Source organism: Anomaloglossus baeobatrachus, chromosome 4, assembly GCF_048569485.1.
Source record: "Anomaloglossus baeobatrachus isolate aAnoBae1 chromosome 4, aAnoBae1.hap1, whole genome shotgun sequence".
In the NCBI taxonomy this organism is placed as follows: Eukaryota; Metazoa; Chordata; class Amphibia; order Anura; family Aromobatidae; genus Anomaloglossus; species Anomaloglossus baeobatrachus.
In genome coordinates this window covers 574493096-574506732 of record NC_134356.1, presented here as the reverse complement: position 1 = coordinate 574506732, position 13637 = coordinate 574493096, and the positions used below count along the sequence as shown (strand labels likewise).

The 13637-nt window shown below is 44.7% G+C and overlaps 1 protein-coding gene across 1 annotated transcript in view; it reads left to right on the top strand.

Moving 5' to 3' along the window:
- Positions 1 to 13637, top strand: part of GOLM2 (golgi membrane protein 2) — a 92813-nt gene that overhangs the window by 25075 nt on the left and 54101 nt on the right. Inside the window, 6 exon segments of the mRNA XM_075346097.1 lie at positions 4526 to 4580; positions 7276 to 7378; positions 7458 to 7542; positions 11245 to 11380; positions 13328 to 13408; positions 13492 to 13587. Of these exon segments, the coding sequence (XP_075202212.1) occupies positions 4526 to 4580; positions 7276 to 7378; positions 7458 to 7542; positions 11245 to 11380; positions 13328 to 13408; positions 13492 to 13587 (556 nt within the window).

Here is a 13637-nt window from a genome sequence, read left to right as displayed (position 1 = left end):
TATGGTCTGCATGGACTTCAATGCACAGACCAGACACAAGTCTCCTGTGCCAAACCCGACAGCTTCATAGACATATACGCGACCGTTGTATTTGCGTGGATTCTGTGCATTACTGTGCGTGCTTGGACCACCCAACGCGGATGTGTGAATCCAGCCTTTCTCTGATAATATATTCTAAAGTTAGGTTTTGCGGTCAGGGTTGAGAGCTGTGGGCAGCTCCATGATTTCATGGTTATGCAGCCTTCATCACCCCAGGCATGCTTACCCTGCCCTCCATGCCCCCCTGTATAGTTCTGTAGCTCCATACTTGTTTGCCCACCCCGCTGAGTGCACTAGGATCCCCCTTTTATAAAATAATAAAAAAAAGTTAATTACACCTTTTTTAAGGATCGTCTAGATGAACCGACTGACGCATTAAATGACCACCAATCAGTAAGAAATTTACTATCGGTAGTCATTAAATAGCCGGTGTGCACAGGTAGACGGTGTTAAACACTCTCTGAATGATCAGTAAAGGTATGTGCCCACAATCAGGACTCCGTGTCCTGGACGCAGCAGGTCCCGACCTGTGGGGCCGTGAGTCTCCTACGCAGGAGACCGCAGCTGCCCGTGCCTATGATCAGGGTTCAATGTGCTGTGGTCTTTTGCTTGTGTTCTCCCTACGGAGAACGCTGGCGACTCTGCAGCAAATAATTTACATGCTGCGGTCTGGAAAGACGCTCCGCAGGTCAATGTTTGCTGCAGCAACAACAAGCACAGTGGGCACGGGATTTCTAGAAATCCCATCCAATATGCTTGTACTGTACAACGCAGCGTTTTGGACGCAGCTGGAGCATGGTGCATCGAAAACGTTGCAAATACTGATCATGGGCATATACCCTAATAGATTGCTCGGTGAGTACCGGCTTCTGTTGTTCTCTGCAGTGCGAGTCCTGTGCACAAAGGATGATATTCTGCCTAGAATGATTGTCTTTTGTGCAGCACAGAAGACTATCGTTCTCGGCAGCACTTTATGCTTTGTACACAGGGCTCACACTGTAGAGCATAATGGCAGCCTATTCACACTGATCGATCTGTTACAGATCTGTGTGCAAAATTTATTTTGATCAAGGCTCTGATCTGTAAATCTTTGCTTAGGCGTTACTGATTGGCTATATGACTGCCAATCAGCAATCAATGACCCCTAACGAGAAATCGCTGGAGTCACTTAATTTGTGACGCACATCCGGCGTCGTTAGCGACGTCTTTGCATGTGACGCCTACGAGCGACTGCTAACGATCCGAAAATGGTGAAAAATCGTTCATTGTTGACACGTCGTTCCTTTCTAAAAAAAATCGTTGATCTTTTAGGCCAAAGGTTGTTCGTCGTTTCTGAGGCAGCACACATCGCTTCGTGTGACACCCCAGGAACAACGAACAACTCCGTACCTGCATCCTCCGGCAACGAGGTGGGAGTGACATTAATGCAGCTGCTCTCCGCCCGTCCGCTTCTATTGGCGGGTCGCTGTGTGACGTCGATGTGACGCCGTACAAACCGCCATGTTAAAGTTTGTTTGGCGGCCACAGCGACGTCGTTAGGAAGGTATGTTCGTGTGACGCGTACTAGCGATATTGTTTGACACGGGCAGCGAATTGCCCGTGACGCACGCACGACGGGGTAGGGTGCGATCGCTATCGATGTCGCAGTGTGTAAAGCAGCTTTACACACAACTACATCGCTAACGAGATGTCGTTGGGGTCCCGGAATTCGTGTCGCACATCCGGCCTCATTAGCGACGTCGTTGCGTGTGACACGTACGAGCGACCGCCAATGATCAAAAATACCTAATCGTTGATCGTGGACACATTGTTAAAATCCCAAATGTTGTTGCTGCTTTTGGACGAAGGTTGTTCATTGTTCCTGAGGCAACACACATCGCTGCGTCCTCCGGCAACGAGGTGGGTGTGTCTTTCATGTGGCTGCTCTCCGCCCCTCCGCTTCTATTAGACGCCTGCCGTGTGACGCCGCATGAACCGCCCCCTTAGAAAAGAGGCTGTTCGCCGGCCGTAGCGACGTCGCTAGGAAGGTAAGTATGTGTGACTGGTACTAGCAATATAATGCGCCACGGGCAGTGATTTGCCCGTGACGCACAAGCGACGGGGGCGGGTGCTATCGCTAGCGATGTCGCAGCGTGTAAAGCGGCCTTTAGACTGCAAGATTGTTGTAACACAAGCATACCTAGGAACACTTGTCCATTATACTCTTGCAGTGTAAATGGACCCTTCTGGACTGATGAATGCGCATTTTGTCCTTTTTAATCTGGTAATCAGCAGCCTGTTTACACTGAAAGATGTGAGCCGAGCATTTTTAAGAACCCTCCTGATTGTCCGTGGACATGGACCCTAAGGAGTCTGAGGTTTCTGTACATCTAGCAGTGGATGTAGCGGAGATTGCTAAACCCACTAAGTAGCCACATACGGTGATCACACTCCGCCAAGAGCAATTTTCCTTCCTTCTGATATTAATGCTCACATCAATAGTTCATGACTTGGAGCTGATCCTGTAGACGGCATCTTCTCATCCGTAATCTCTCCTCTCCCAGCCGCTCGCTAAGAAGATTTAGGGTTTGTAGATTTGCTTTTCCAAGCAGTATTCCTGCTTATTTCTTATTGTGTAACTTAATATATTCCATATCTTATTAACCTGTCACTGCTACTAAAAAAAACGTACAGTGACAACGAAAAGTATGAAGTGTGATTTTTGTTGTTTGCCATTTCTGTTCCCCTTTAGATGTCCTGGGTCATATATATATATATATATATATATATATATATATATATATATATATATATATATATATATATATATATATATATGTATGTATGGTGCATGTACGCTATTCTCCTCTGCGTTACACATATTAGTCAAAGGTATTTTACCACCAATGTAAAAAGTGCAACACTTTGGGCCAAAGACTACCCTTCTTGAGGCAGAGATTCATCCATATGGGGCCCACCAACCAGTAGTTATGGTAAAGTCCTGTATAACTCGAAGGTCTGCTGCCCATGACTGTATGAAGAAAATCCGTACCAATTGGGAGTAATAAACCGAGCCCCCCCAAAGAACCTAATCCCCGTGGTGTTCTGACCCGGTGACTTTCAGAAGTGCAAAGGTTTTTCATGATTTACTCTCTGATCTTGTATTTGCCGTAAAACACCATTGGGCTGATGGATGTAGATGCTTGCATGTTACACACCTAGCCATTAGACATGTCATATAATAATATAGTAATCTTGTGTAAACAGGACAATCTGTTAAGAACAAAGACTACACACACACACACACACACACACACACACACACACACACACACACACACACAGCGCGTACACATACGGACTGATGACATACACACCCGGAACATGTACACATGGATGACGTACACACACACACGGCTGACACGTACACACACACACGGCTGACACGTGACACAACGGACCATGCAATACGTGCGTTTTTTTTTTAAATGGATGTGTGAATGGGGCCTGAAGGTGCATTTACACTCCTCGATTATCTGGACCCGGCAGTACAACCAAGTTACCGATCACCTGACGAACGAGCAAAGCACTCACTCATTCATGGGGTAAAATGATCTTTTGGCTTCTTCAAAAGATCCTCGTTCTCAGCAGCGTATTGTCGTATAAACAGGACGCTTTTCTGCCAAGAATAATGGCGTTCTGTACGCCCTGAGCGATCTATTCCTTCCTCCGGTGTATACACTGGTTATCAAACTTGCGCTGGTGATCGGTGGTCTCTTAATGAATAAGTGTAATAAATCTGCCCCATTCAGTAAACCAGAAGAATCTGAGGATTGTGGAAAGCTGTTCTCCCCTTAGGCTATTTTGGTGGGGTGCGCCATATGGAAATGATTTTCAATAGTAAAGTGGAAAGATGTGGTGTTGTTCTTTTCAAGGTTTCTTTGTATTTGAGATAATGGAGCTAAAACTGTACAATGGCGGTCACTCCGTACACATTACACACCTTAAAGACCTGCGTAGGAGCAGAGGAACAGACGGAACTTGTCATTTACTTTCTGACCAGCCTTTGCACTCTGATCCCGTATTGTCGTATTGCTCTATATACAGTATATCGTACATATTTAAAGAGGTCTGAGCTTTATTTCTTCCGCCTCTCTATATGCCGTCCATCCATAGTGGCTACCGTGGTATATTTTGGGGGGAGATAACCCTTCAGTAGTCAGTTTCCAGAGCAGATAATGTGAGGCTCCAGATGCAGTCAGATTTTGGTATTTCCAGCCGTAATCTGCGCAGTCTTGGCCGTCTGCCGTGCCTAATGTGCCGCAACTGGATGTACACCATCATCAGTAATAAGCCTTTGTATGTTCCCATGTTGCTTCACATTTAACAAGAGAATTAATTTGTGAGCTGCATCCGTTCCGTACGAGCGCGGAGAATTCACCGGCAGACGATTAATCATGGCACGGCACCCGCTCCATTGTGTAAATATTATCTGTCTGTTTTATAGGAGAAGCTGCTGGCCAACGTGTCGCTCCAGATGGCAGACATCACTCGTCTGAAGGGTAAGAGATATGTGTCTGCCCTGGCACTGCCATATGAATGCCTGGCTGTCAATGGGGTGTGGGCTTACAGGACACCGACAACTTCACGGTGCTTGATTATTTTAAACACATTTTTTAACCTGTTCTGCCTGAATCCGGTGGAAAGTTTGTCGGTGTTGGACGGGGACTTTGATGCACACATCAGCGGAAATGAAGCTAAAGTAATAATGCTGACACTTCAAAGTATTTTTTATGAGGGCATATTCTGTTGCGTATACAGGTCTGTTTGAGATTGTACCGCAATGCACGGGCTGGCCGCAGGGTCTCCTGACACGAGCGTGACCGCTTTATAGAAGTAGATGAAGTGGTCACGCTCCGGTTGGGAGACTTGCGGCAAGTCTGTGCATTGTGGTCCAATCTCTGACTGATTTGTTGATTTGTATGGACATAATTTTGAATGTGCCCATAGAGTGATACAGCATATCCTACCGGGGATCTGCTCGAAAACTGAGCAGCAAGTGCTCCATAACCCAACAGCTCCCCCACAGGAGAAAATGAAGCATTACTCACCTTTCTGTCAATCCCTTCACTGACTTCCCATTGCCCAATGACTCCAGTTCAAAACACTAACCATGACCTACAAAGCCATCCACAACCTGTTTCCTCTATAAATCTGTGGCCTAGTTTCCCGGTACCTACCTGCACGCAACCTCAGATTCTCACAAGATCTTCTTCTCCACACCTCTCATCTCCTCTTCCCACAATCACATACAAGATTTCTCCCGTGCCTCCCCCATATTCTGGAACGCTCTACCACAACATATCAGACTCTCGCTTACCTTGGAAACCTTCAAAAGGAACCTGAAGACCCACCTCTTCCGACAAGCCTACAATAACCCTCAGACCACCACTGCACAACCAGCTCTGTCCTCACCTACTGTATACTCACACATGCCCTGTAGACTGTGAGCCCTCGCGGGCAGGGTCCTCTCTCCTCCTCTACCAGTCTGTGCCTTGTATTGTTTGTGATTATTGTTCTTGATTTTATGTATACCTTTTTTCACTTGTAAAGCGCAGTGGAATAAATGCCGCTATAATAATAATTACATGATGATCATTACTGAGAGTGGCAAGCCAGTGTACGGAGACTTTTAGGCCATACAATGCTTATCTGGGAAATGAAATATGCGAACTCTAGTGCCACCTATTTCCTGTAGCTATCCTAAAGTCTTATCCCAAGACTTGTGGCAATTTTAGGATTTGCTACATCAAGTAGGTGACGCTATATTTCAAGTCCTCTTTCTGAAGAGGCCTTTTACCTATTTAATTTCACAGAGGAGCATTACATGGGCTATAAGCTTCCTTATGCTAGCTTGGCACTCTCTCCAGTCCAAAACACTCCCTCTTATATCTCCTGTCAAAGGATTTGTTTAGGCGAGAGGCCTATCTCCTGCTTTGCACTGAGGACATATAAATGCCTCAAACATGCCTTCAAATGAAGTCCTATGACCAGGCTCATTAAAGGGTCAATATTAACTTTTAGGATTAGGGTCAATAGGTGGCCCTAGCGTTCTTTCAACCTTGATTAGGCTATTTGCATGTTGGTCATTGAAATGGATATTCAGACAGATTCTCCAGAGACACACACACACACACACACACACACACACACACACACACACACACACACACACACACACACACACACACACACACACACACACATACACATACACATACACATACACATACACATACACATACACATACACACTTTGGCTGATTATTTTAGGTCAAGAACCGAACAGGACCTACCTCCCATTTTTTAGAAAAAGGCAATCCTTTCTTGAACCTATGATATTTGCTATAATTATAAAAAAAATAGCCATGTAGAGACATAACATTGGCCAAACAATTAAGAAAGAATTAGTCAAGCGAACAAATGCATGTCTGATGACTCCTCATAAATGTGTGTGCCCGGATTGGCTGAGTATTCATGATTACTGCCGTGTATAAGCAGATGTGAGACACCAGTCAACATGTCCCATGGTTAAAGGGGTATTCCCATCTTCAAGATCCTATTTTAATATGTAGTGGGTGTAATAATGATAATATTAGCAAATGCCTCCAATTAGAAATGTAGTATAATTCTCTTGATTCGCTATGTCACTTACCTCATGTGCAGGGCATTGCAGCTTATGTATCCATGGTTATGACCACTCATGGTGATAGTTGCTCGTAGTGGTAACCTGGATACCTAAGCTACTGCAATGCCCTGCACATGAGGTAAGTAACATGGCTAATAAGAAGAACTTTACTACATCCCTAAAGAGGTATTTGCTAATATTATTTATTATTATTATTATTATTATTATTATTATTATTATTATTATTATTATTATTATTATTGTGATAGTGTTTTGGAGATGCAAATACCCCTATAACTTATTTTTCTGATATCTGTGTACTAACATTGTGTTAAACGCCTGGAAATCTATCCCATTTTTTTTTTTTTTTTTTCAATGATCCCACAAGTTAATAAAAAATCCCTAAAGTTATTTCCATCGTTTAATTATTTCAACCACATCCATCATAAAGCCAAGGTCTGAGACACAATAACCTGGATCCCTTTAGGATATTGATGACTGATAACTGCTGTGATATTTGGGATATTGTCTCTGTCCCTCCCCGCTGTAATACGTTCCCGCTTTTACAGAACAGTTACATGAGCTTCGCCAAGAATTTCTACGACAGGAGGATCAGCTGCACGAGTACAAGAACAATAACACCCTGCTGCAGAAGGCGCTGAAGGAAGAGAGGTGCGGACTGAGCCGTGTACTAGTTAGATGGGTAACCCGTACAATAACTAGTCCACTCATTCTGTTTTCTTCATATCAGCCAACAGTGCGCGAAGCAGCTGGCGGATCAGAAGCACGAGTACGAAGAGGGTATGAAGAAACTCCAGCAGACCGACAATGACAAGGTGGGCACACCATGAAATAATTACATGTAGACTAATGGGTTAATATTACTTAAAGGGAAACTCTTGTCCGAAAAATGATCTATTGTTTAAATCAGGATTACAATGACATGTAACACCTCTATACACAAAATCCTTCAATGTATTAGGTGATGTCACAGCTCACCTTCTCCCCTCCCTTCACAATCCCCTTTTCACAGGCTACCATATTTTTCGTTTTATAAGACGCAGCGGATCATAAGACGCACCCCAAATTTAAAAAAAAAAAGTGAAAAAAAATATAGGGTGCTTTTTTATAATCTGGTGGTGTCTTACTGGGAAGGAGGGGCGGCAGTGGGGTCACAGGAGGCAGGGGCGGTGCTGGAGTACGGTGATGCTGTGGGCTGTGTAGAGGGGTCTTAGATGCTCACCGCGGACGGCGATGCTGTGCTGGGACAGCAGGTGCTGCTCTGTGCTGGTGCTTGCTGTGGGCGCTGAGGCACGGGCCATTTTGAAGATGTTGGCGGCGCAGGCTTCAAATAAATGGCAGCTGGAGTCTGCGTGTGCGCAGATTGACTTATTAACTTAATGAGAAGCAGAGATCTCATCTGCGCACACTCCACCTCCAGGCGCCATTTTCCTTAAGTCCGCTGCTGGGACATCAATGGGCCAGATGTGGCGCCTACACAGATGAGCGCTTGAGCCGAGAGCTCCATCTGCGCACACGCCGACTCTGGGTGCCATTATTTGGCGCCCTTTCCACCAACATCTTCAGAATGGCCCGTGCTTCACCGCCTGCCGCACAGAGCAACGCCCACAGCATTGCCCCTGCCAGCATTTGGATTTTAAGATGCACCCCTCATTTCCCTCCCAAATTTTTGGGAGGAAAAGTGCGTCTTATAATCCGAAAAAATATGGTATTTAGACACATCAGTACAAAAGATAAGGTCAGGAGCTACCATTGTGGCTAAAGTATCGTCTTTTTCGGACTATAAGACGCACCCTGGTTTTAGAGAAGAAAAATAGGAAAATTAAATTTTAAGCAAAAAGTGTGGTCATGACACACTGTTATGGGGTGAGGATCTGCTGCTGACACTGTTATGGGGATAATTTCCCAAACTCTCTAACTAAGGTACCCCTGTTGGGGGAGACCTCCGGGTCTCGGAGGTGGATTTCAAATCAGAACTGCGCATATGTATATGAATCAGGAAAATGACCACTCAGAGACGTATCTCTATTTGAGAGAAGCACAGTTGTGTTCTTCTGCCGCTTGTATTCAAGAGCATAACAATTTATACAGCATTTTGGACAGTCTTTCCTGTACAGCAACATTCCATAGCAAGGTATTCAGGGCGTGGACAAGAGTCTACTCAAGAATATTACTTATTCATGAGTCTAACCGGTTTTCAAAGTATCTGTTCTATTTAGCCCTTAAACATAGTTTGTTTGCTTATACATTCCTTCAACATTTCAGTCAGGTATATGTGGAAACAAATTCAGAAAGCATTCAGAATACAGATCATCTTATTATTATACTGGACAAACGATTCATAGCCTAGGCCTTCATACCCCATCCTGGTAATGATCCTCCTGCCTTGTTATATGATCACCATCCTTGTATATATGTCCTGCTATATACCCCCGTCCTGCTATATACCCCCGTCCTGCTATATACCCCCGTCCTGCTATATACCCCCGTCCTGCTATATACCCCCGTCCTGCTATATACCCCCGTCCTGCTATATACCCCCGTCCTGCTATATACCCCCGTCCTGCTATATACCCCCGTCCTGCTATATACCCCCGTCCTGCTATATACCCCCGTCCTGCTATATACCCCCGTCCTGCTATATACCCCCGTCCTGCTATATACCCCCGTCCTGCTATATACCCCCGTCCTGCTATATACCCCCGTCCTGCTATATACCCCCGTCCTGCTATATACCCCCGTCCTGCTATATACCCCCGTCCCGCTATATACCCCCGTCCCGCTATATACCCCCGTCCCGCTATATACCCCCGTCCCGCTATATACCCCCGTCCCGCTATATACCCCCGTCCCGCTATATACCCCCGTCCCGCTATATACCCCCGTCCCGCTATATACCCCCGTCCCGCTATATACCCCCGTCCCGCTATATACCCCCGTCCCGCTATATACCCCCGTCCCGCTATATACCCCCGTCCCGCTATATACCCCCGTCCCGCTATATACCCCCGTCCCGCTATATACCCCCGTCCCGCTATATATATAATATATATATATATATATATATATATATATATATATATATATATATATATATATATATATATATATATATATATAATATATATCTATATATCACGTATAATATACCCCCGTACTGATATAAATATTTATAATAAAAAGCTTTAGGATGGGCGTGCATATGTAATGAGCTTGGCCCACGTGGTCACGGCAGGCGCTGCTACAGCATGTTCGTGCCGACGATGACCCGCTCCACTGCTGCACCCTCATTCCCCGCAGCCATGCCCTATATTCAGACTATAAGATGCACCCCCCACTTTCCCCCATTATTTTGGGGGGGAAAAAGTGCGTCTTATAGTACGAAAAATACGGTACGTGTTACTTTCTGGGGAAAAAAAAAGTCTAAACCCCTAGTGGCCACTGTAAAACTGCAAGATTTCTCATTTTGTATTTTTAATACCAATAAACAAACGAAACATTTAATGCAAAACCCCGATTTAAACAATAGGTAATTTTATAAAGATGGTTTCTTTTAAGGAAATTTCAGTTGGGGTATGTGCACAAGGCTCTTTACAACACCCGCTGAGACTTCACTATGCAAAGCCTCTTCAGGAACAAGCTGGTAGCTTTTTATTATTGCCAACAGTTTTGACGTTCCTGGTCACAAGGGAATCGGTGGCAAAATCTGCAGCAGTTGGATTTTCTTGCAGATTTAGTTTTCCCCATTGAATGTATCAAATGTATTGATTTGTGGAAAATCCACAACTAATTTTGGACGGGAAGTAACATGTTGTGGATTTAGAATCGCACGGCAGGTCAGGATCTGTGCATACATTGCTGAAACTTGTAGAAGAAATTTGTTTTGAAACTTACTTGACAATTAGAGAGTTGGAATGGACTGATGAGGATTTCCAAGAGGGGCGAATCCATTCCTGTCATCCGTTGACCACTTTATTAACATCAATCCATTCATTCATCAATCCATTTATTCATTCATCAATCCATTTATTCATTCATCAATCCATTTATTCATTCATCAATCTATTTATTCATCCATCAATCCATTTATTCATTCATCCATCAATCCATGTATTCATTCATCCATCAATCCATTTATTCCTTCATTCATCAATCCATTTATTCCTTCATTCATCAATCCATTTATTCCTTCATCCATCAATCCATTTATTCCTTCATCCATCAATCCATTTATTCCTTCATCCATCAATCCATTTATTCATTCATCCATCAATCCATTTATTCATTCATTCATCAATCCATTTATTCATTCATTGATCCATTCATTCATCAAACCATTCATAAATTCATTCATCCATCCATCATAGTTGGGAAAATGATCTCCCCATTTATTTTCCTTTTTGTAGATTTATATTCACCTAGAGATGAGTTTGAATATTTTGGGGAAACCTGAACCAATCACAATCCTACGTCAGTTCCGTGGTGTAGACTAAACCTTTTTTACCTTTTTCCTGTAGGAGGAGGAAGAGAAGTCGTCCAACAAGGTGGCAGCAGGTGAAACCCTTCCTGAGAACAAGGCGCACACAATAGCCACCGTGGCCAAAGAGGATCGCGTGGAGGACCCTTCAAGTAACCGCCTACACTTTGACAGAGGTAAAATAATCTGGATATTATCGGATTTGCTTCTCCTTGATGGATTATCTCATGTCCATGTGGGCAGGAATCATTCTTTGCTTTGGTTGCTACTATCTCCAACACATTTCTATGTAAAACCCCTAGGCTCCTGATATATATTTGTAAACTGTATCTCCACAAGTCTCTTCTGACTGATATGAGAGGTTGAATGGGGCCTGGGCACAACTCCCGCTTGGTATTTGTGCCATCCACCATACAGGAGCATCTGTCCATGCCTGGCCTGATGCCACAGCAGTAGCAGAGATTCATTGGTGGTCCAGTCCTATGATACTAATTGTATTTCACTGACAATAGGTTTGCTTACCATGCTTCTCACAAAGCGGGCCAAATATATTCAGCCAATTGCATCTTATGGAAAATGGAAGGTATGTCCTCCATTGCCGAGTTTCTAGGGTTGTACATTTTGGACAATCTTTGCCTGTTAAAGGTACTTTAACACGCTGCGATATCTGTACCGATATCGCTAGCGAGCGTACCTGCCCCCGTCGATTTGTGCTTCACGGGCAAATCGCTGCCTGTGGCGCAGAACATCGCTTACACCCGTCACACGGACTTACCTTCCCTGCGACGTCGCTCTGGCCGGCGATCCGCCTCCTTTCTAAGGGGGCGTTTTGTGCGGCGTCACAGCGACGTCACACAGCAGCCGTGCAATAGAAGCGGAAGAGCGGAGATGAGCGGGACGTAACATCCCGCCCACCTCTTTCCTTCCGCATTGCTGGTGGACGCAGGTAAGGAGATGTTCGTCGTTCCTGCGGTGTCACACATAGCGATGTATTGTGCCGCAGGAACAACGAACAACATCGTACCTGCAGCAGCAACGATATTGAGGAAATGAACGACGTGTCAACGAGCAACGATTTTACACGTTTTTGCAATCGTTGATCGTCGCTCATTGGTGTCACATGCTGCGATGTCGCTAACGGCGCCGTATATGCGTCACTAACGACGTGACCCCGACGAGATGTCGCAGCGTGTAAAGCACCCTTTAGAATGGTTTCCCTACAACAAAGTAACCACAGGTTTCTTCTACCATTTGTTCTGTTTCGGGGGTATCCGGCAGCAAGTCTTTATAGAGTTTATACCAAATGTGGATGTCATCAAGCCATAGGACAAGAAAATGACATCTTTATCGTGGGTGTTTGACTGCTAGGACCCCCATTTGTCCTGATAATATGGCTCTGAAGAGCCCTGTGTGAATGTAGAGTAGGTCATGCATGCACATCTCAGTTCCATTCATTCTCCATAGGACTACTGGAGATTGTAGAGTAGAGCATCACCATAGGAGGAATGGGGTTCTACACTAGTGGTCCCTAACATTTTTTTACCTTGATAGCCACATTCAGCTCTGAGCGGATCGTGAGTACATACAGAGGCCCTTGAGTAGTGACAATTGAGCTCCTGCCTCCCCCACTATCGTGACACTCAGAGCCTCCATTATCGGTATAATGACAGCTGTAGCTTCTCCTCAGAAATCACATGGAGGCAGTATACTTACACCAAGGTGCCTACCTCAGTCCTATTTGGTATTCTTGCATCGAGCGCTCCCACCACACTGTCTCCTCTCCAGATTATTATACCTTACTTACCTCTTGGCATCCAGATCTGATCTTCTGTGCAGGCCCGCTCCCTAAAGTCGCAATCTGTAGACCAACTCTTCATAGTTTTGTTGTTTTTTTGTATCTACAAGCCACATATCAAAGGTCCACGAGCCACAGTTTGGAGACTCCTGGATTATACAGTTCTGCTAATTTCAGTGAGCTGTTCCCAGTGATTTGTCTGTCCTCTGGAGTGAGAGTATTCCTAGACTCTTTAGTTGAAATATCCCTCAATATAGACAACAGAAATTAAGAATTTGTCTAAAAAGGTAGAAGAAACCTAAATAATTGTGAAAATGTTACCTCTTAGAAGCTGCCAAAGCAGGAGGTGATGCAGGAATGCCAGAAATAGAAGACAGTGAGCCAGCAAAACCAGACGCAGTCCCCACCGGTGAGTGTGACCAGAACATAAGGGGGTCGAGGTTTTCCATCTGTTCTCATTTTTGCAGTCACTTATTCATGTCTTTTATGTAGCAGAAAAGAAGGCAGAGTTTGGTGCTGTGGCAAATGGAATTGGGGAGTCTGACAAGCAACCTTCTTTCCAACCGGACGCTATTGCAAATGACCAAGGTTGGTGACTTCCTCGGGCCATGGTACCTGTGAACTGGGCTGACATGAGT